The sequence below is a fragment of the Atractosteus spatula genome, chromosome 27 (genome assembly GCF_055471065.1).
Source record: "Atractosteus spatula isolate fAtrSpa1 chromosome 27, fAtrSpa1.hap1, whole genome shotgun sequence".
Classification (NCBI taxonomy): domain Eukaryota; kingdom Metazoa; phylum Chordata; class Actinopteri; order Semionotiformes; family Lepisosteidae; genus Atractosteus; species Atractosteus spatula.
In genome coordinates, this window is record NC_142732.1 from 11,620,423 (window position 1) to 11,644,106 (window position 23,684).

Sequence of the window (23,684 nt, forward strand, 5' to 3'; positions counted from 1 at the left end):
TAAGCTCAAGCACACATTAAAACCCTGCCAGACGTCTACAGCAAAAATAACACTCATACTCTCTTCTAGAGCCACCAAAGATTGACGGTAGGAAGCAATCAAAAAGAAAATAATGAAAATGTTTCCAAGACACAGAAAATTTTGCAAGACTGCATATTCCACCAATGCAGAATCATAGAAACCAAGAGGGACTAATAAGTGAATTAAAGGGATATTTGTGGAACATGGTGTTGCGGTGGTTAATTGGCTTCTGTAAAACTGGCCCTGGAATGAGTGTGTGTGCGTGTGTTTGTATCTGTGTTTACACTGTGATGGACTGACGTCCCATCAAGGGTGTATCCTGCCTTGTAGCCATTGCTTGCCAGGATAGTATCGGGCACCCTCCCATACATAGTACTGGGTAAGCGGATCAGAAAATGTACAGAAGCATACAAAAAACATTTTCTCTCCTATCTCACGGACATAGTGCCTTCAAACTTCGGTATGGCACTGCACCTAAATATGAAAAGATCTTCTACACATTATACGGACAATAGACAATTAAACTAAGAGGACTGTCCAGGTGAACTTCAAGCAGCTCTCTGCAAAGCAGACACCTGACCTGGCAATATCCATCACCATATCCTCTTCCTTCTTGACACTCGGATTCTCCACAATGGAGACAAGGCGCGGGATAATCCACTTCCGCAGGCGAGTAACACAGGAGTCACTCCTGTTGGGAATAAACACACATGAAATCAGATGCCTGTCTATCCTTTTCCATGTCCTGCCTTTATTTCAGCGCTGCTGAACAAGCCTGGACACACTTTGATGGAGGGTGTAGGCAGACCTGGGATCTCTGAAGCACAACCCATACCGGCTGGAGACAAGACCACTGTGCCAACAGGCTGACCTCCTATAAAGGCATGTTTATAATCCTGCATCCTGACCGGTAAGCTCTTCTCCCATAACTCCCGGTTACAGCCTCACTTAGTGCACATTCACTACACTTCATTCTAATAGATTGAAAAAGGAAACTTTTAAAAAGGACAACTGTTTAACATTCTTTTAATATTTTAATAAAAGATCAATCACAAAGATACACGAGTAGTGCAGTTTCTTATGAAGTACAGGTGGACTTAGCTAGCTGGGCTCATATCTCCCACTGCCACCAGAGCACCTGGAGCACACCTTTAGTTTCCAAATGCCAGCATGAACAGAGGGATGGGCTAAGAGGAGACAGTCACCTTTCTCCGGACTCCTGGACTCGCTGCTGTCTTCTGGTGGAGAACTCCAGGCAGGAGTCCAGCTGCGGGTTGATGAACATGTCCTTGAGCCACTCCACGTATCTCTGCAGGGCAGACAGCTCCAGGTGCTGCACTGCCTTCCAGAAGGTAGGTATCACAGGGTAGCCTTGGTTGGTGAGCAAGGTGAAGCTCAACACCACAGCCAGCTGTTTCTCTGGGTCAGTGCAACCCTTCAGGAACTCCTCCACATACTTGTCCATCTCGGGGGCAAACTTGAACCGGTCAGGGAGCTGTGGAAGAAGAGAACCACACCGCACGATCAGTAAATCATGTGCCAACATTCAACACAACACTAGTCTTAATTCCATCTCTTACCTCATCGAGTTGCACTAAGTGTTTGTGAGAGAAGGAAATCACCCAGTTATGAACAAGAAGATGAATAACCCATGGAAACCCCAGTGACCTGGTGCTACAGGCCCCTGTTCAAGATGTGTGTGAATGTGTGCGAATGTTCAGAATCCCAGGTCAATCAGTGCCTTGTCCTGACCCGATGGGTTATATCAGACAAAATAAACAAATCAGCAAAGACATGAAGACGTAAAAAAGCTCTATGATTTAAAATGGCAAAGGTCCCTCCATCATGGTACTTAAAGAGCAGATAGAAACCAAAAGAGCAGTGGGCATGCTATCTAGTTACCATGTTTCTCAACATCTTAAATGATATCTGGCACGATAAAACCTGTCTAGGAAGAAATCCCCTTTAAACAGGGTGTGCTTCACCTTACAAGTTATCAGTGAGCCAGTACCAGAGCATTACTACCCGTTTATATATCTGAGTGTGCCTTAACAGGCAGTGCACTGTCCATCGCCTTTGATAAGTTGAGTTAATTCAATTCAAGCTTTATTGTTCCCTAGGGGATTTTTTTTTACGGCACAGTCAAACACAACACAATGCCAAATAAACATAATCAAAAGGGAAGAGAATACAGAAGTGTTACAGGAGAAAAGAAACAAGAGACAAGGTAGTTACTTTGCATTGTTTAAGAGTGTAATAGCAGTTGAAATGAAAGATTTCCTGAGTCTCTTGGTTTTACACCTGAGGGCACAGAGGTGTCTCCCAGATGGGAGAAGTGTGAATTCGCAGTGGAGGGGGTGAGACACACACTCCCTGATGCTTTTGGCTTTCTTAGTCACCCTCTGTTTGTAAAGGATGCTTAAGTTGATTTGATTATTCCTGATTATTTTGCCACTTATATTCACTAATTTACCAGTCTATTACAGTTACCGGTACTCATGTTGCCACACCAGCAAGTGATGCAGTATGTTGAGACACTTTCAATGAATGATTTGTAGAAAAGTGTAAGGATAGTTTTATCTACCTTAAAGCAGCCGAGTTTTCTAAGAAAGAAGAGTCTCTGTCAGCCCTCTTTATAGACCGTGTCACAACATTTGTCCCATTTTAGGTTTTTGTCAATGACCAGTCCCAAGTCCTTATAGTCATCGACAATTTCAACAGGCTGACCATCAATTATAGTGGGTTGAGGGGGTGTGGTATTTTTCCTAAAAGCAATAACCAGTTCCTTTGTTTTTGAAACATTTAAGTTCAGGGAGAACCCGTTGCACCAGTTAGTAAAATCATTTAGAATGGGCCCATGATGGTATTCTGTGACCTTGAATAAACTGACCAGGGCTGTGTCATGAAGGTTAAACACGAGTTAAAGGTTCTAACACGAGTGAATACCCATGAGCAAACCACTAACCTGAGCAGACACCACGTGCTCCCCATAGTGCCTCATCACCTCCCCCGTCAGCACATGGCGCAGCTGTGGCAGGGACAGCATCGGCAGCGCACTGCCCAGCAGCCGGTAACACATGTAGCTTCGGAGCAGGGAGAAAGGCAGAGTGTCAGGTGCTGCCGGACTCATGGGTGCCGCCCAACAGATGGCTTTTGCAGATGGCTTGTATTTAAGTGTGACAAGATCCATGATCCAGACCGGATCCCACCACGCCATTTGTCACAGATACTTGATCGGGAGAGTGGCTCACAATGGAGAACGTTCTTTGTCAAACGGAGTCAGAACTGAAGTACATTTGAATTAGAAACAACAGATTTTAGGATTTATTTGACCAAATCCCTCACCTAAAGCATTCTGACATGCCATACAAGAAGTAGAGCAAAAAAGCAAAATGAAACATTCATTTATCATAAATGTCTCTTAGAGATAAGGACTGTGTTGAGAAGAGATCTCATTACATACAGAGGGACTGTTTGTGCGATTACCCAGACAATGTTAATGGTTGTAACCAATGGCAAATAAAAGAGAACATTCCCACACAAATTGTAGCATTTTTTTTGGTGCAGCTGCTTTTAGATATAAAAAAAATTGTTCATATTAAACATACACAAGATTATGGTGATTCTTCTTTTAAATTGTGCTTTTAGTAAAACTGTCTACCTGATCCCACAATGTTAGACTCCCATCAAAATTTAAACTTTTGAAAATGTTTGCACTAATTTTTTCTACACAGACATTGCCAGGCTTCACCATGAGAACCGATCTGAGCAAGGTACCGCCTTTCAATACACTACAGGACACTACAGCAGCAGATACCACAGTCCACCGCCAGTCTCTGAAAGCTGTTCTGAGGAAACAATCAGACAAAACTACTATTTATATTAAAACAGAATCAAAGGATCTTTAATTCTTGGACTTTAGTGATGGTTCACGTAGAATGAAAACTAGAACATCCTCTCTTAAAGACTTTATTAGTGACTTAACCGTTGTGGCAGACCAGGACCAGAGGGATCACCAAGTTACCTTATAAGGATACAGAAAGTGAATGTTGTTTTATTCAAAACCTTTCTTGTATTAATAATAGTGTGCTCTCTCATTTTTCTTAAGAAACATTTCTCCAAGTCTGATGTTTCCTCCAGATCTGACTGCGGGATATGACAAGGTCAGGTTACTTTCATAGATTAAAGTGCATCACATTTTGCCCTTTTGAAATCCTTACCTGCTGGGTCCTGACTGATCTAACAGCAGACCATTGACGACAGCTTCTCTCCATAAGAGCTCGAAACTGTCCTCCCTGAGAGCTATCTGTAACAGGTCTAGACCCACTGGAGGAAGAGTGTGGTCCTTCTTCACGGACTTGGCTGCCATTTTTAACACCTCTATCAGCCTGGAAAGAAGACAGGTGAGAAATTGTTATGAGGAACAGGGTACAATCTGAACAACCACACCTGATCCAGCATCTTGAACCTCCAGAAAAACCACACAGAATTCTGTGAAGAAGTTGAAGAGCCTACTTAAACAATTTCTCACTAAATTATTGGACAACATATCACAAACAGGATATTGCTTCTGTAAATTGGTTTAAAGATGCACAACGATGTTAATTCTTTGCTTTAAAGTAATGTCTTATGTAATATTTAAGGTTCTTAAATCTCTCTAGTCTCAAACAGACTACAAGGGGGCTTGAGAGAAGCATTTAAAATCCAACAGAGCCAACCACGTGAGCTACTTCAGGAGCAAATGGTGGAACACAGACCTGAGTACACAAGTGGAACTAACACTGAATGTATTTGGGACTGAAACAGGATATCCAGAACAAACTGCCCAGCCATGCTGTTGAAATAAAAAGCATGTGATCGTTTAAGAAATCGCTGGATAATATCCTTGAATCAATAAGAAACTAGCAACTAAATGAACGAGATGGGGAAACAGGACTCCTCTCATTTTAAACTTCCTTAAATCGACATTCATCTGTGATTGCACTTCAAGTCTGACTGAAACTGATATATAATACAAAAGTCAGGCCAGTGTGCTCTCAGCACTGTTGGATCACATGTGCCACTACAACAGAATGAAAGTTCCAAGCTTGCCTAACCCTGCAACACACTGCCAGAACCCTGCTCTTTATTTTCAGACACACGTCTTTCAAGTATAAAGCACAAAACATGCTCACCCCAAAAAACAGAAGCACTGCTGCTTCGAATGCCCTGTTCTCAATAATCTGCTTTGATGGTTCTTAAAATGAGCATCAATTTTTATTTGACCTCATGCCACATTAATTCAAAAACAGGCATCGACTCACTTACACTGAAAATGACACTTGATCAGTATAATGGGAAAAGTGAACGAATAGAAACCCGTTGAAACGGAAGCAAGAGCCGTTTTTGATGTTTACATGGTTCAACATTTCTAAATGAGGATTGATCATGTTGAACATTTTAAACGTGAACTTTCAAAACGGAGAGAACCGTTTACAGGAAAGAAATGGAAATTCATTACATTTTTTCAAGACATTGAAATAAGTTTTAAATAAATTGCTCAAACTCTACAGCACTATAGATGTAAGTAAAGTCTGCTCCTTCTGAAATTTCGCATGTGTTATACAGTGAAGAGTCCAGATTTCTTTACTGCAACATATTCAACAGAAACCGTAAAGCAACTCCTCTAGACTGCTCTAAAAACCCCAACTACCGACTAACTCCATGAGACCATTTATAGCTCACACATCAATAATTAATGCCAGGTGAGAACCATCACCAATAATCTAATTATCTAATTGCCACCCAGCAACCCTATTTACAGACCCTAGAGGCCTGGAGCCAACGATATAGTAAGGTTCTTACTTTGGGATGTTTTCCATTGTGACCACAGTGGACGTCCCCAGGAGCTTCTTCAGTTTCTTAGGCTTCAGCACGCTTGGGAACTTCTGGATGCCGACCAGCAGGAGGTGCAGCCGCTCTGGGGTGCTGAACGCTGAGGACAGGTCGCTCTGCAGCGCCCCCAACAGCACCTCTTCAAACACTGCCTCTGGAGTCTGGAGAAAAAAAAGATGCAAGAGTTTGTTGGAAGAAATAGCTCCTCAATATGGAGCTGCTACAGGGTGGAACACATCTGGAAACTGTGCTCCGAACATGCCACCTCTACTGCTTCAAACGAGCAGGGAAGGAGCCCGGATTTCTTGGAAGCTGCGTCAGGGACTGGCTAGAGCAATAAAAAGGCTGGAAAATTTTATAAGACAAACAAAACTTTCATAAAATGTGATTTTACATAAATAAGCAGCAACACGGAGTGTTTTCCAAGTTTCAAGTCACATAAAAAGAAAATATGCTTGTCACAGGATCAATGACTTCAACATGTTTTCTCTCTGACCTGATATCTATCTATAGGTGTTGGGGGAAGCCAACCTTATAGCTTTATTCAATATGACTACTGGCATTCATCAGCACATACTGTTCAACAAACACTCTGAAGAGGAGATTTTTGATTAATAAACCTCTTTCACTGAACACAGTCTGATCTGTCGGGGCTGTGACAGTGCGAGGGAGACAGAACGGCCTCTTGGCCTGCATTAGAAAAGATCATGGATAGTAAGTAAGAACTCTTTTGTAAACTGGTAATTTTCCATGAACTCATGAGATTTATAATAAGTGTTATTAAACAGCAAAAAATGTTATTCATAAATTCGTCTTTTTACAGACTTAATAAAGTTATTTTCCAAATGAGCTTTCAATCTTTGAAATATTTTCAGCAAACTTTGAGGTCAGCCGTTGACAGGTGTGGTTTGTCTTGACAGGCACATTATCGACATGTTTCTGACCAGTCCAGCTTAACAGCTGTTGACATGATTGCAGGGGCAAACCTCCCGACTGTTATTTCATTACTTTGTGACTGAGATTTGGTCTTCAAATATGTGGCAGTAATGACCACAAAGCCAGGAGACTGGACCTTCTATAAGGAGACTGACTGTGTGAGTGTCTGGCAGCTGCAGGGTCCTGCAGCCATCACACACCAACCAGAACTGTTTCAGCCTGAAATGCAAATTACTTGTTTCTCAGGAAGCATTTTAAATCTAGTTTGATCTCCAGAAGGAGTGACACATACTGGCCACTTGGAGCATTTCCACTGAGAAATGTTGCCAGAGGACAGGGAAGGTTTTTCCGAATTAGTATTGAAAACTGAACTGCAGACTGCAATTTCATAATTGAAAATCTGGGATAGTATAATGACAGGGCATCAATTGGGACATTTTATAGGAGGTTTATACAAGCCCTTTAACATTAATTCAATTAACATCAAGGCAACTGAGTTGGCACAGAATCAATGCATGAATTCCTTGTCATTTCACTACAGCACTGACTGTACTGTGTTCTACTGCTTTGTGCAACATCTTCAAAGGATGGACATTTAAAGGACATTTAACCAATTTCATAGAACCAGTCACTGAATTCCTTGCTGGAGAAACGCTGTTCTTGAAAGAAAGGAATTTCTTTATCCACTTTAATCTCCGCAGAGTGCCAAAAGCACACATCATGGCCAACAAGTCACCACAGGAAGGAAACAGTTGAGCGTCACTCTGCAGCAGTGTTACTGCAGGCCTGAAGGCTCACCTCAGACAGGATGTCCACCATGGTCTTCCTGGGCAGATCCTTCAGGTGCTCTCTGTACTGGTCCAGGCTCTGCAGCAGCTTCACGCACTCCAGGACCACTTTGGGCTCCTATCAGCAACACACAGGCAGGCCTGAGACATTTGTGTATTAAACTGGGAAACTACCTCACTCCCCCGTGGGCTCAATCTCTAGTGAGCTGAATGCACAGCCCTCAACAGCGTTTTCCAAAACTTAAGTTACCTTAGGGAGGCGTCCCGACTGGGACAAAGCCAGCACTCCGAAGAAATTCCCAAATGCAGCATTTCTTCTGAGTTTCTGAGGAATAATAAAAATCAGGTGAGGCCATCGGAGAAATAACCAAGGCAAACAGAGCTGGATCTACCCGTTTCCCAAGTCTTAAAATCCAATAAAACGCCCTAATGTTCAGAAGCTGGCACAAGGTTTACTAAAAACTAAAACCCGTTCTGAAAACACGTAGCCATCTTCATCGATTTCCACATTAAGACCATCAGTATTTAATTAGACCTTTCCTTCAGTATAAAGTATATTGATGTTGATTTTAACTGACTTTACAAATTGATTAAGTTTGGACTTTGATGACCTTTAATATAAAGCACTTTCTAGCTCCAATTTGAAGTATCTGACTGATCACAGATTCAGCAGAAAGAAAATGGGGAAAAAAAGTGCATATTCATTGCCATGTCTGAAGATGCTAAATTGCTATCTTAAAGTATTGGGACAGAACAATCCAAGTTATTATAGCAATCTGTATTTGTGATCTCAAGGTTAATATGAGTGATAAGATAAATAATGAATGGTAATATATGAATTATTTTGAGGTAATTCTATGAACATGCTATATTACAAGAAAAACATACTTTGCATTTAACTCATTTGATGTTTGGTGATGGATAGTTGACATTTCTGTCCAAATACTTTAGAGTTTAATGTAAATTTTCCACAAACTTTCCAGACATCTCCATGGCCAGGAAGACCATCTACATCAGATCAGGAGACCATGGACAGGAGAGGACTCCATGGCAAGAATGTGGTACTTGGGAGCTCTAGGTGTCCAGTCGGGAGTGTGGAAGAACTGTTTCCTGACCTTCTTCACTGTCTCCAGGTTGTTCTTTTCCTTAATATGGTCCAGTGTTGTCTGCAGTGGGATCTCCTCAAACACCTGCAGGACCTGCGATAAATACCATATGTTTAGGTCTGGGTTACTATGAAAGAGTACAACACAATCACCACAGTGAAGCCAGCTGTTGAAAAACACAAGTTGCATTTCAATGTAACTGTAATGCAAATGCATTTGAGTTCCATACAGCTCAGACAAAAAAACATCTTCAGGGTGCAGAGAAAGAATTCAGGTGGCCGAGCATTCGGGCTGGAAATTCTCGAACTCTAAGTCATGTATAATTAACCTGTAACAAGCGTGATTATTTTCTAGTCTGTTTTACTTGTATTTGAAACGTAACCCATAGGACACCAGTGAAAACTAGGTCGAAGCATATTTAAAACTGAGAAAAAAGGAAACAGGTCTTTACTCAAAGAGTTATGGAACAGGTTGCCCAGCCATGTGAAGGTGATCCTTTGGCATCCTTTAAGAAACAGCTTGATGGGATCCTTGGATCATACTCCTAGCAAATGGGGTAGAATAGCTTCCTCTCCTAAGTAATCATCCTTATGTTGTTCAGTGCTGGAAAACTTCTTTAACTTGGCAGTAAGAAGCACTGCTCGTGTTACTTGTTTTTTACCTACTAACAGGTTCTAACACGATGTTTAAGCTGTGATTCTTCGTTCCCTGACACACACTCAGAGACAGCTGTGGAGGACACTGACCTGGGCCAGAGCCAAGCTGAAGCCAGGCCGCGCAGTCTCTCTAGTGTGGGACAGCCCGTCCACCAGTCGCTTCAGGGTGTATTTCAGCTCATCCGGCTGGGAAGGACAGCAAAAGAGAGAAGAGAAGATTAGCCCATCACACTCACACCCAGAGACCCTTTGTGTGGCACAGATCACCCAGATGTAAAAAACAAGTACCTAATTATTTACGCATGGGAAGACCTACAGGGTCAAACTATAAAAAGGAAGAATAATGTGCTTTTTTTGGTTGACACTTTTGTCCAAATGTAAAGAACTGGGCAATTTAATAGAGAAATATCAGAGATGCACTATGCTAAATGCTACAACTGCTGTGTCCCACTAGGATCTGAACCACAAACACCCAGAGTCCTCACCACTCCTCCACAATAGCAATGCTGCCTAAATAAAACACTACCACTGAAGTGTGCAGGAGTGGTCAGACCTCTAGACTTGTACCTGAATAATTGTGAGTTCACGCCCTGGGTGAGATAGTGCTCTTATACCATTAAGCAAAGTTCATTCAAGACCATTCCAAGCTGTATAAAACTGTACAAAGTTACTTTGCCATCAAAGGCATCAAACTAAATCATTCCCAATCAGTTCTTTAACATTCCAGCAATGAAAATGCATAGCTAACCAACGTTACTCACTGGGTTAGACGAGTCAATTATTTATTCATTGCAAATACAGTCCTCGGCAAGCTTCTTAATAAAAGCTCGTTGTTTATCAAATAATAAGAATGCAAGAGGAATAAACAAAATTCCTAACCAAACACAGAAGTAAAAACATGAATTGTAAAATTGTAAAAAAATATCGAAATGATAAAACTGCTGAAAAAACGTATGTTAAACCTTGCGTAACATTATTAAAAATGCACAAAAATAAAATGCACACAAAGCAAAGACATATAAAATGTCTCGCAGCATTGACAAGTAATCAAAAACAACAAAATAAAAATCACCTTTCTTTTAACAACTGAGATTCTGGGCAAACGTTTAAGAACCCGCTGCTGATTCGCTTAGCATAACTTCTAAATTTTAAGGTCCTTATAGCAGGTCCTAAAAAGACGTTTTATCAAGAGGCAAAGGAAGCCCATGAGTGTCACCAAAACCCACGTGGTTAAACCAAGTCTGGAAAGTCTTGTGTATGCACAAAACTCCTGAAAAGTTTCGTTGAACATTTTGTTTTAAAATTAATTTGTATTTGCCCCCTAAATATATCCCTAATTCTATCAAAAACCCAGGAAACCTATTATAGCAATGTACGTAAATAATCATTACAATCCTACCTTCTCGCTGTTTTTCAGATAGCAGATCAGATCTTCGATGGCTTTTAATCGTATTTCTTGCTCCGGTTTCACGATATCCCAAAAAAAGTCAAGGAACTCTCGATTCTGCTGGAGGATTCCTTTGGCATCGGTCACTTTGGGCCGCACCGGCTCAGTTTCTATCTCCCCCATGCTAGCAACCGCTGCTGCCATGTAAATATCAATATCGGCAGCACTTCAGCAGAAAACGTGTGTTAGAGCAACGATCGCATTGTAGCAGGAACCCACGTGTTCCGGTCAATCGGAAGAGCGCTCAGCGTGCAGCAGGCTGGAAGGTTCGTGTAAGATTAATCCCCCGATTAAGGGTTCCAGAATTTTAAGGTTTGTTACCTCGTTCATTTTTTTCCATTAATGAAAGATATAACATTTGCTTTTTATCAGTCACTGAGATTGTGGTATAGTTAGTGCAAAAGTGAAGTTCACATTTTGTACTGTGGAAAGTATCTTTTAAGTATGATATATGGGTATGATAGATGTGAGTTGCCTTTCTAAAGAGCTGCTTATAATAGCTTTGGAATGTTACAGTTCCCAATGGCCTAATTCTGTGGAGAATGTAGGGTTCGTCATTAGGTTTGGTTATTTTTATGTTTTAAATAATCCAGAGTCTTTACACTAGTGCTCACTCTACTTTCCCCACTATTTAGTTAATGAATTTAAATTTGTACAAGGCTAATTATGTTAAGAAAGCATTCGAGAAAGCTGACTTGCCATTCCGATCTGCTATTTTCATTTTATTTTACTACACTACACTCCCCACAGTACCATCCGTACACCCCTAGGTAAACCACAGCATAAAATTCCAACACAGGGAAACAAACTAATACTGCATAATGGAAAAAAAAAGACTGGGCAAACATTCACAGGTGGCATTTAATGTAGACAAGTGTAGGCAGCAAAACAAAAACTGTTAATATATAATAATAGGAAATACTGGGCTTCTCACAGTGGCTGATGACAGTGGTGGGCTTCTGGAACAACCTTCCTTGGTGCAAAAAGAAAGCTGAGCTCGATGGCTTTCTCTTATCTGTTGCCTTTCTGATGCTCTTATCTAAAATAATATTCCATGAACAAAAACACCTAGATGTAGCTTCGTAATGAATTATCACAGAGTTGTTTGGTTGACTTTAAATGGCTTTTAATACAACCAATGCCGATTTCTCTCTCCAAAATGCTTTTATAATACAAAATTAATGGTTCAGCTCTGCAGAATTTCAAGTCCCTCACATTAATGGCTCAATCTCTTACTCTGATTTCTCTTTCCATTAAACGTCAGTCAGTGACTTGAGCTTCAGCCTTTTCCCTCATTAAAGCAGCAGGGCCAAACGTTTTACTGGGAAAGGTGTCATTATTTATCGCTTCAGTATGGATTCCTACCTTTGCTTTTATGGACCCTTTAATGTATTCTTTAGTTCTGCTTCTCTCAAGGAGCATTGGAAGAGTTTTGCATCTTATAAGGGACTGGGAGCCTATTGGGAACTGTGGAGCTGTGGGTACAAGCACCTCTGCTGCATGATGCCCTTGTCTGGCTCACAGGTGCTGGAAGACAAATTGGTCAGATGACACTTTCAAAAACAGGAAGTATGCTAGGTCAGCTGCACCTGCTATCTGGAAAACATGGAGTTTGTGTGTGGAATGACCAGCTGTAGAAGGAGCATCTGACCAAAATGCTGAAATTCTGAAACAGTGAGTAACTTTGAATGTGACTTTTATGAAGTGTCTCAGAGGGAGACTGAGCTTTAGTGAAGAGTTTAGCAGAAATGGTTTTGGAAACTGGTAAGCAGCTTAGTTGCCCAGTTTTGTTAGTGAGGGACTATTGAGGAGCTCAGGATTTTGTGAGATTTTCAGTGCTGTAAATAAAGAGTGCTAGGTATGTACCTTGCAGCTGTGCTTTGTGTCTCTTTCAGATACTGATATGGCTTTCCCAGCTGGTGATACACATATTTGCTTTATCACTTAAATGCTTTGTTGCAATATATATATAGGATTTTAGATTCTTTCTTCAATGCCTTCTTTCATTTAAATTATAACAAAAAATCTCTCCAAGATCACAATCTAAACTGGCTTTGCCAAGTCTGCATTTTACTCTGTGACCTCCTGTCTGTGATCTGTTTTCCATTTATTCTCCTTTTGTTTTCTTTTTTACCTTTTGTACAACTCTGTTGGTTTACCTCGGGTCTTGTGTTACATCACTGTCTTCCTTCTTGGTCTGTCCACAAACATTTTTTCCCCCCTGGCTTCAGCTATAGCAGTGTTTTTTTTTACCTGTTTTGAAATAGCACAATAGTCATAATACAGGACAGCCTTTGATACAGGGCAGTTTTACCTCATTTAATACCATTCATTCACTTAGCTTCAGGTCATCTCATAGTTCAATTCTACCTCAGGATTACATAAATAGGTGTTAACATCTAGCAAAGCAAAGCAGTTGTATCATATTGACCTATCGTCCGCAAGCCTTCCTTTACAGCAGGTGTGCCTGCTAGCAACTTGATTATCTTGTATAGGCAACTTGTATAGGCTGTGTCACCATTTTAGGTGCTGGCATTCTCATGTGGCCATCTTTATACATGCAAAGGAGTCTATAAAGTCTGTACTGTGCCTCTAGGATGACACCCCTAGTGGCATTACAGTAGTAAAAACCATTGTCTACAGGTATCTAAAGCTCTTTAAATTATATTTGCTTCTTCCACATTGTTTGCTATTTCTCTAAATTTAATGTAAAAGAGCAGTGTCCAAGTACATATCCCTGTGTTACTCCACAAATAAACTTTCCCTACTGGTCTTTACCTTTTTAACAACTGTACTGTTGTAGATCTTGTTTCCTTGAGTACAATACATGTATTATTCAGAAGCCATTGACGCAACTCTTCCAACAGTCACTTAAGACAGGAGTAGTACCCAGGGACTGGGAAACAATCATCATGATTTTAGAAAAGATTAGTCTTGCCTAAACATCCTGAACATCCTTGAGTGGCTGAGTCAGAGACCCTGACCTAAACCAATTTAAAAATCTGTGGAATGACTTAGAGGTTCAGTCCCTCAGCAGTGTCCTCTCAGTTGGACTGAGCTGGAACAGTCCTGTAAGGAGGAATGGGCAGACGTTGGTACAGACCTATCCAGAACAGAATTATATGACTGTAACTCAAGCAAATGGTGCTGCCACCAAGTACTAACTCAGGGGTGTGTTCACTTATCCAACTTACTTTTCCAAAGTAGAATGTTTGGTTTTCAGATTGGTGATTTTGTGCTACGTGTAAATAAAGGTAAAATAAAATATGTCTTGATTTCAGTCTGTTAGAATTCTACAGTATATACAATTTGCCAAAATAAAGGAAACGCCAACATGAGCGTCTTAACAGGGCTCTGGGCCTCCATGAACCATCAGAACAGCTTTAATGTTCCTTGGCATAGATTCTACAAGTGTCTGGAACATTCTTCCATGAGAAATTAGATCATTTGATGTTTTGTTGATGGTGGTGAGGAAAATGGTGTCTCAAGCTCCTCTCCATGAGATCTGGTGACTGGGATGGCCATGGCATACAGAGTGCAGCATTTTCATGCACATCAAACCCTTCAGTGACCACCCAAGCCCAGGGGATTGGAGCGTGGTCATCCTGGAAGTGTCCACTCCCATCAGGATAGAAATGCTTCAGCAGTGGACTGATCGATCAGGATGGCTTCCTTGCCCTCTAAGGGGTTGAGTGGACCTAAACTGTGCCCCCTTCACCGTGGGGAAACAAGTACATGAGCCTGTAGTTGGATTTTGGTGTGCCCAACATGTACTCATCCACTTGTTGAGATCAGGGTGAAGAAAAATTAATCTGCCCATATGACTTTTTCCACTGCTCAGTAGACCACTGCCCGTTTTCAATTTTAGGCACAATGTGGTTTTTGCACTGCATCCCGAACATTGCATCCTTTCTCTGTGAAGTTCGACAGACCATACAGTCTCACACCACTCGTTTATGACACCTTTACCTCAGACTCCCATGCCAACATCACCTCAGCCACTGTTCCTCATGAAACATCAGCATGTTCAGCATTGAAGCCCCTGCCAAACATGATCCAACAATCAGCCCCTCTCTCACAGTCACTGAGATCTCTTGTTCTAACCATTGTAGCCAAAATAATGGGCAGGTGGGCCTGCTGTCACGATTCGCACTCGGGCATGTAAGCACTCCTACATTCCCACAAACTCTTCTCTCCCTAAACATCCATGCACCAATCTACTCAGCACTATTTAAACCCTCACTAGTCCTCCCTTCCTCGCTCACGATTGAGGTCTCCTCTCTGAGCTCCGTATTCCTATGTTCCCAACCCTACTTTGCTTGTTACTAGACACCCGGTATTTCGACTACGCTTCTCCTTGACTAGGACTTCGCCTCCCGATTTGGTACCTTTGAACTCTCGATATCTTCCTGGATTTTGACCCCAGCTCCTGTTCTCGACAACATCTTTGCCTCCCGATCTGGTACCTTCGAACTCAGGGAACCTTTCTGGATTTTGACCTCCTAGCCTAGTCCTCGACCACGCCTTCGCCTCCCGTCTCAATGTTGAACCGTCTATATCAGAAGTGCCTCGCATAGGATCCCAATCCACCGAAGTCCGGTTCTCCGTGACACCTGCCCAGCATTTTTATCCAGGACCATAAGAATGCTGGGATGTCAATTGCCTAATTCAATCAGGAACTACTCTTGTGTGGAAGGACCTGCTTTCAAGATACAGTACTTTGTATCCCCCATTTACTCAAGTGCTTCCTGTATTTTGGAAGTTAGCTGTTTTATTCCAATGCACAAGGATTGAAGACAGCATCAAATGTTTATTGGATTACTTTAAATGCACATAAAAGAAAAAGGTGAATACCTTACACAAAAAAATATATATATATATTAAATCATATTTCATCCCAAAGGAAAGATTACATCATGGTAAAGTGTACAGTATATGTAAGTGTAGATCATGGTAAAGTTTACAAGTGAAATATTTGGATGTAGATTACAACTTCTAAAAGTGCTTTTTGAACACTCCAATTGTTCCAAACTAAGTGTATTAACAGAGGCATTCGCTACCCTCCCTTCTGCTCCAAACGGAAAGAAAACTGCAATGTTGTGAATAACCTTCCTGTATTGTTTATGCGGCCCAGGCACGTCCTCATACAGCAAAGGTCTGGGCATACACTCCACAAAGAGCTTAATACATCAGGAGCCAGAGCCAAACTGGCACGAACGAGTGATACGAGTCACTAAGCGGTTTGCAGGGGAACACGACGGAGCTGCGTCTAGCTGCGGATTTTCCTTAGTATTTAAATGCGAAAGGGCCGCGATAAATATTATTATTGATATTATCTTGGAAACTCGAACGTTACAGAGAGCTACGAAACCGTGATTCAATATCAGATCTTTGTATCTCTGCGCATTCTCATATTTGGATCCCACAGTCTGTTTCAGACGGCCAGGAACCGAAGACTGCCCGATAGCGAGGACGCCAGGTAACTATTTCTGAATTTATTAAGTATGGTGACGGGTCTTGGACCGCGGTAAAATTAGCTCGAACTTCGGTATTCATTTTGGAACGTCAATAGCGTTTTCACGAAGAGTTATGAAAACACTTGCACTGTGTATAAGATGATTTGTGAATGTTTTCACAGCCTTCACTTCGTCGTTTTTTCGCCATTTCTTTTGCCAACACACTAATATTCTGTTGCCAATACCTTTGCAAGGAAAACGTACAAAACCTTCAAACCAAACGAATTTAAAGACCGCGATTTGTGAAATTTTTCACAACCTTTACATAAACTTAGCAGGAAGCAAATTATCTTTTTAAAAACCTTAGCTTTTTGATTGATGCGCAATTACAATATAAGTATATAAGTTCACAATGCGAGAAATACTGCTCAATAGGTGTTCACGCGAACCACCCGCATATGACCATAGGAAGCAGAACAGCACAGAGACAAACTCAAAGTAGTCTCCAATTATCCAGCCTGTAAGGCGTGGGATTAGTTTGTTTTATTTCTGAAGCTATTGACTCATGAAGAGCACCCCCTATCCCAGTGTAATGCGTGTCTAATGGTGTCTTATTAAAAAACTAAAAAATAAAGAAATGTTTCACAAATCAAAGCAAGACCGTGAAAGACCAGTCTTCTGTTTAAAACATTCGGTTTGAACATGGGTGCTGTTTTTAAAAAGCTGTCGAGTACAGAAGAGTACATGTTTCCTGCTGTCAGCAGTATTGTAGTATATGTAGTTGACCCTTACCTGAATGAAAACTGGACATTAAAAAAAGGGTTTCAGAAATGAAAGGGTTTCACAGTGGTCCCGCAGTGTTTCAGTCGGTGCGCAATTGCGTAAATACGCGGTCTTTAAAATGTATTTAGTTTAAAGGCTTTATGTGTTTCATTTGCAAAGATATTGGCAACATATGGAAGCCCGTTTCCGCCAGGGAGCAAAAAAAAACGCGCTATGGTATCTTGCAATTGCGACTTTGTATCTCAGAATTCCGACTTTATATCTCGCAATTTCGACGTTTTATCTCACATTTGCGACTTCGAAATAGCCCACATTTCATTGTCTGTCCTTTTGTTATTGTAATGGATTCGGGTTCTAGGGCTTGTGCCCTCGCCGCTCCCACCCTAGTTCGTGCCTCACTGCATTGGCTCGAACCCAGGTCTTGCCACCTGAGCTAAAGAACACTTTCTTTACCCCCCGGTGGCCAGCATCCCTGTTATGCGCAGGGGAGGGCGGTGCCGTCACCACACTGCAACCAGATCGTGCAACCTGTATGTCGGCCGTTCCGTTACACTATACTGTATTCATGAATCGTACAGGATCATGGGATCTATAGGCCTGAAGACTTGTCTTGTACAGTGCCCTGATAAAAAATCAAATTAATTACACTATTTTTTATGGAATCCCATTTCCGCCAGTGAGGCTTCCACAGTACCCGGATGGAATAGTGGACGGTGGGCTTTTTAAAAAAGTCTTTATTTAAACACCAGAAATACAAAAACGGAGACAGAATATGAAAAGAGATACAGAAATAGACACTTCACATCCAGAGGAATTCACAATTACAAAAGCTGAAACTTATACTTTTTACATATTTCCATTGTATGTCCCTTTTTACTTAAAAAAAGAAGGTCTTCTTTAGCTCAGCTGGCAAGACCTGGGTTCGAGCCCATGTAGTGAGGTACGAACTAGGGTGGGAGCGGCGAGGGCACAAGCCCTAGAACCCGAATCCATTACAATAACAAAAGGACAATGAAATATGGGCTATTTCGAAGTCGCAATTGCGAGATATAAAGTCGTATTTCTGAGTTTTTAAGTCGCAATTCTGAGTTTTCAAGTCGTAATTCTGAGATATTAAGTCGTAATTCTGAGTTTTTATGTCGCTAAATAAATGGCTAATATAGTGATCTGATCTTATCTCAGTCGGCCTTAGGTTGTAAATTATACACGATTACAACACTGATAGTAACGTCTGGTCCTGAAGGGTTGGCTGCTTCTGGGTTTATTCCTCACTGAGTTCTAATTACCACTGTTCCATGCTGTGACTCCTTGAGGATTGTTCGTCACCTTTGTAACTTGGAGGACTGAGGGCGGCTCTCTCTTTGAGTTGGCCCGACAGTGTTAATGTGTATGTAACCCCCTCTCTCTGCTCTGTAGCTGTCAGTCTGTGTGTTAGCATCTCTCTGTCTCTGTGTCAGTATGTGTATTAAGCTCTGTAAGTATAAGTAATGAGGTGAATCACTGCCATTAATAAAGTTTCAATGATTTCTCTTAGTTTCTGCTTGTTACTTACACTACTTCTTATTTTCTCTATGTCAGTAAATACTGTTGCTTGTTATGCAAATAGACATACAATTATGGCAAACTGTAATAAAGCTTATGAGAAAAGTATTTATTAGCAATCACACTGGAGATGCAGACCTTCTTGTGGTGGCTAGTTTGTGTAGTAGTATGTAGTTCTGTCTCTATACTTGATAACACTGAATTTAAACAGAGAAACTACCTCTTTACTTGTTGGTTTATGTTTTTTCCTCAGACAAGATGGTGATTTGCTGTGGGCTTGTGACTCTGCAAAAAGACCCAGGTAAAAACCAGAGAGTCTGATTGGATTAGCCCCCATGTCTCTCTGTGACAGTAACACAGTGGATGAATTGCCTTTATTTTACTTCTCTGTCAGTCTCACTGTATGGACCCCATTCTCTTTCAGTGTGGGACAGGAACCAGGTGTCACGATCGTAATCCTTCCTCTTAAGGAGCTCCGGCTCTTTCACATTTTAGTTGATTAATTCCACCTGCCTCCTATCCTGCCCCTCCTTATTTAAGCCAGATGTTCACTCTATTCCGGGCTCTACACTGGAAGACGGACGCCCGGAGGCCCGCCTACCATCAAGTCGCCCTACGCCCGCGGCTTGAGGGCACAGGCTTCCTATCGGCGTCCTGACCCTGCTGAGTCCGGGGCTCGGAGCGCCTGGTCCCGTCATCCTGTTTTTATTTCCCCGTCCCTGTACTGGATCTCGTTCTGGCTTTTAACTGTTTTGTCCTGTCTTGGCTGGATCACCCCGTTTTGGACTTTTGGACTTCGCCCCGGATTTCCCCCCTGGACTCCCTTGGACTTGTTTGCCCTGGCCACACCCCCCGAGCACCAGCTCACCATCATCACGCCCCCCTGTCTGTCAACCCCTCCTGATCCTCATCATCTCCTCCCCGTTGTCCTTTTCCACTCACTTCTAGATTATAATGTCTGCACAGGGTCCAGAACTATGCTTCGTTACACCAGGCCAGGGCGGACTCAAGGTCTGCAGGCACAAAAACGTTGCAACAGAAAGTCCATGAGGCTTTATATATGTTTTTTCAGGCAATTCAATAACAAAGTCAACTTAAAGAACAGCCCACCCCCATCCTGTCTGTGCACACCCTTTTTATAGCAAAAGATTAATTGAATCAATGTGACAGTGTGAGTTTCTAAAACCCTTACCAGTTAAATAATTGCCTAATTGTTCCCTACAGTGTCCACTTACATGTAATTTAGAAGCCATATGGCTCTCTCTTTCAGTTGGCCCGACACAGTGTTAATGTGTATGTAACCCCCTCTCTCTGCTCTGTAGCTGTCAGTCTGTGTGTTAGCATCTCTCTGTCTCTGTGTCAGTATGTCTATTAAGCTCTGTAATAATAAGTAATGAGGTCCATGAACTCAGTATTTGGTAGTAGTACCTTGGTCAGTAATTACTGCGCTTTATAGTCCTTTTTGTTTAAGTCTCTCTACCGTCTTTGGTGCAATTTATGCCCCTTCTAGTAACATTTGCTCAAGCTCTCTCATGTTTCATGGGAATTGCTTGTGGACAGCAGTGGACAGCAGTTTTTCCACAAATTCTCAAATGGATGGAAGTCAGGACTTTGCCTGGGCCACCCAAGGAAATCACTTTCTTATTCTTAAGCCATTCCAGTGTAGTTTCATTGTCCTGCTCAAAGGTGTCACGTCCTCTACAGCTCTGTCCTGTTCCTAGTTTCCCTGTGCTTTGTTTGTCCTTCCGGTGTGTCTTTGTGTGGGGCTATATATTTCTGGGTCACCCTTTCCTCCTCACTCAGCATTGAGGGTTCGGATGTCTTGAGACCCGCCCAGCACCAGGTCGTCTCCTCCGTGGCCTGAGGGCATAGGTTTCTACCCAACATCGTCTGACCAGCTGAGCCCAGGCTAATCCCCATCTCACCGCTACGCATAGGGTAGTTTTTTCGCTCTCCTGCCATTCCACGGCCTGTCCCTTCTGACATCCGTGACAAAAGGTGCATTCTCTTCCCAGTTTTAATCTTGGTAGACTCTTCTTATGAGAGGCTGCCCCATAACAGTGTTGCCACAATCATGTTTGTCAGTAGGGATGAGGCACCAGATGAAATACTTTCCATTTAGACCAAGAAGTTTCAATTTGATCTCATCTGATCTTCACATGACAATCTACACTGTGCAACAAAAAAAGGTACAACTGGGAAGGTGGGAAAGCTGGTAAATATTTACAGGTTTGGGATATTAATAATGTTAGATGTGCCAAGAGCAGAGACAATGTTTTTCCAGATAATATAAATACATGCAGATACACTGTCCTCAGGACATATATAATACTGTTAAAATTATACTGCAGAGAAATTGTTAGGTCCAAGTATTTGCTTCAGAAAAACAGCTGAGCTTCTGAGCTTCTAAAAATGAATACTGTTAGAAGAAAGAAAGGGTTGTTAGATTTTTGAACAAACACAGAAAAATCCTAAAACAGTGCAAGGTGTGAGTGATAAAAGGAAAGCAGTAGTTCTAAAAAGATGAGTCATTATCAGTTCATACAAAGGCTTCAGCCAAACTCAGGTACTTCCTAACTAAACAACTTAGGGTTATAAACCTTTGTCCTTCCTGTTGAACACTTCTCTGCTGTTCCTAAACCTGCATGTTATCTGGGGATCTTACTTTCCGCAGGTGAGCTACGACTTGCCCCTAATAAAGTAATTGATCAGTTGCCATAGCAAGTCAGCGTTGCCCTGGACCTGTCTCATATTTAGTCCATCAAGAATGAACCTTAAACAGTCAAACCAACCAGCTGATCATTTAATGTGTATATGTGGACTTTTTTCCCTGATTTACAAGTTTGTTTTATATTTTCTGTTTACTTCTTTTTTTTTTCTTTGAAAGTGTGGAGGAGGTAACATAATTAAATTGCTCCTTCAAAGGGTCACGACTACAAGATTTAAAACAACAAAATGGGAAAAAACTGTGCATGAGTCTGAATACTTTTGCAAGGCACTATGTATTTATCCATCTCCCTTTCTTTCTCTGCGAGTGTCAGTATTCATGTCTCCCTGTCAGTGTCAGGCTGAATATGCATATCAGCCACGCTCTCTCTGTGTCTCAGTGCCTCTGAAGTCGATATCAGTGGAGGTCCGTGTGCGGGGCTTTGTGGCAGATGTCTCCTCCACGCTGCAATATAAGAACAAGGAGTCCAGTCCAGTGGAGGCTGTCTTTGTGTTTCCAATGGAAGGTAGCTCAGCTGTCTATCGCTTCTCTGCCCGAATTGGGGGGGTGGAGATTGAGGCAGAGGTTCGAGATAAACAGGAGGTGAGCTTCATCTAGTCTCTGATCATTATTCTATACAAGTGTGTGATTTGAAATTTGATAGTGCAGGCATTAGCTCTGCTTTAATTGAGCATTGGGCTAAGATACTGTGTTCCTGTAGCATGGTTGACTAGAATGGTAATGTAGCCAAACATACAGTAGCTGTCTGCCTAGTAAGTCATACAGCACATCATTTATGTAGAGATAACACAGAAGGGGAGTCACCATGTTTCTCCTTCCACATCTCTGTGCCTGATTTGCACTTTCGGACACTTGATCTGCACTTTAGCGTCAGTGTGGAGCTGTGTAGCAGTGAAGCTGCTGTGTGTCTCCCAGGCTTGGGAGCAGTACGACGATGCCTTGAGCTCCGGGCAGCAGGCCTTCCTCCTGGAGGAGAGCGATGAGAGCCCCGATGTGTTCCGGCTCAGCGTGGGCAGCCTGGCCCCGGGGGAGAGTGCCTCCGTCAGTCTGTTCTACGCCACCGAGCTGCCCGTGCAGGAGGACAGGGCTCTGCGGTTCTGTCTGCCTGCTGTACTCAACCCCCGCTACACTCCTGTGGGTAAGTTTACCTCACATACCTGCCTGGGACACCTGAGTGGCTCCTGCAATAAGAGAGTAACAGGAGGACTCTGACTGCCTGGAACTCAGCTGCTCTGGTACAGTCTTAAAATATACTTCCTTGGTACTAAAGTTGACATTTATATTTGGATTAAAAAAGAACATTATTTCATAAAATATATATTTCATACACACTATGCTGGCCTTCATTACAGCCGAACTGCTTTACCTAATGAATCCTTAATTGAACTAACAAGTTGCTTAAGTTGCAAAAGTTTGGTATTTTATGTTACATTTAAAATTGAATCATTAAAAGGCAAAATCCAACATGTTACAACAAGAGCTGAAAACAGTCACACAGTTCAGATTTATCCTGTTATTAAGTCTGTTAATTGTATAACTGAGAATTTGGCCCGAATGTAAACCAGCAGGTGAGTGCGGCCCAGGACCAGGGCTGGGTTAGATGGCCTGTGTGTTGATGATGCTTGAGAGCAGGCAGTGGACAGTTCAATACCAGTTCTATAGAATTGTAAATTAATAATTGTCTGGCTTTTTATATTCCAATATGCTGCCTCTTGAGATGTCTGTGCCAGGTTATTGCTCTGACCCTCTGTCTTTATCCTGCTATGTCCCTCTGTTAGGCAGTGCCAGTATAACAGCAGATTTGCCCCGTGCTTCTGGGGGATCTGTGCCTTACAGCCTGTCTCTCAGTGTCCACATCACCTCCCCCAGTGCCATTGACAGGGTGCAGTGCAGCTGCCCAATCAGCCCACTGGAATACCTTACCCAGGACAAGACCCAGGCCAAGGTATGCACTGCCCTGTTAGCAAGACTTGGGATATGAATATGGGTTTGGTTTGCTCTGTTTAATACTATCTTTTTTACTATCTCTGCAGCTCAGTCTGTCTCCAGGTCATAAGTTTGATCGGGATGTGGAACTGTTGGTCTATTATTGTCATGCCCACCAGCCTACTGCCATCCTCGAGGCTGGGTTACCATCTGCTTCTCCTGGTAAGGATGTCCCCTGATTGGAATAGCAGGCAGTAACACTTAATGCTTTTAAGACTCTTGGGTATCAGAAGTGTGGTTGGGCCTCTATCTGTTTTCACATGAATCTGCAATGTGTTAGAAAGGACATCTCTACCGACAGAACAGATCCCATCTGGACGAACCAGGCACCAATCCTCTCGGCACAAGGATCTGCAAGGAA

The 23,684-nt window shown here is 42.1% G+C and overlaps 2 protein-coding genes across 2 annotated transcripts in view; one reads left to right on the forward strand and one right to left on the reverse strand.

Annotated features, from left to right (window-relative positions):
• The window catches only part of mybbp1a (MYB binding protein (P160) 1a), a 36,784-nt gene extending 25,719 nt beyond the window's left edge, over positions 1–11,065 (reverse strand). The window contains exons 1-10 of the mRNA XM_088906997.1: positions 10,781–11,065; positions 9,472–9,567; positions 8,735–8,818; positions 7,870–7,944; positions 7,630–7,737; positions 5,866–6,056; positions 4,242–4,409; positions 2,987–3,104; positions 1,227–1,516; positions 602–712 (exon numbers count right to left, since the gene is read on the reverse strand). Of these exons, the coding sequence (XP_088763123.1) occupies positions 602–712; positions 1,227–1,516; positions 2,987–3,104; positions 4,242–4,409; positions 5,866–6,056; positions 7,630–7,737; positions 7,870–7,944; positions 8,735–8,818; positions 9,472–9,567; positions 10,781–10,972 (1,433 nt within the window). The 5' untranslated portion in view covers positions 10,973–11,065. The remainder of the gene's footprint in view (positions 1–601; positions 713–1,226; positions 1,517–2,986; positions 3,105–4,241; positions 4,410–5,865; positions 6,057–7,629; positions 7,738–7,869; positions 7,945–8,734; positions 8,819–9,471; positions 9,568–10,780) is intronic.
• A 4,990-nt stretch (positions 11,066–16,055) lies between these two features.
• LOC148814444 (von Willebrand factor A domain-containing protein 5A-like) overlaps positions 16,056–23,684 on the forward strand; it is a 37,802-nt gene continuing 30,173 nt past the window's right edge. Inside the window, exons 1-6 of the mRNA XM_088906856.1 lie at positions 16,056–16,307; positions 18,863–18,910; positions 21,717–21,919; positions 22,253–22,475; positions 23,116–23,282; positions 23,371–23,485. Of these exons, the coding sequence (XP_088762982.1) occupies positions 18,868–18,910; positions 21,717–21,919; positions 22,253–22,475; positions 23,116–23,282; positions 23,371–23,485 (751 nt within the window). The 5' untranslated portion in view covers positions 16,056–16,307; positions 18,863–18,867. The remainder of the gene's footprint in view (positions 16,308–18,862; positions 18,911–21,716; positions 21,920–22,252; positions 22,476–23,115; positions 23,283–23,370; positions 23,486–23,684) is intronic.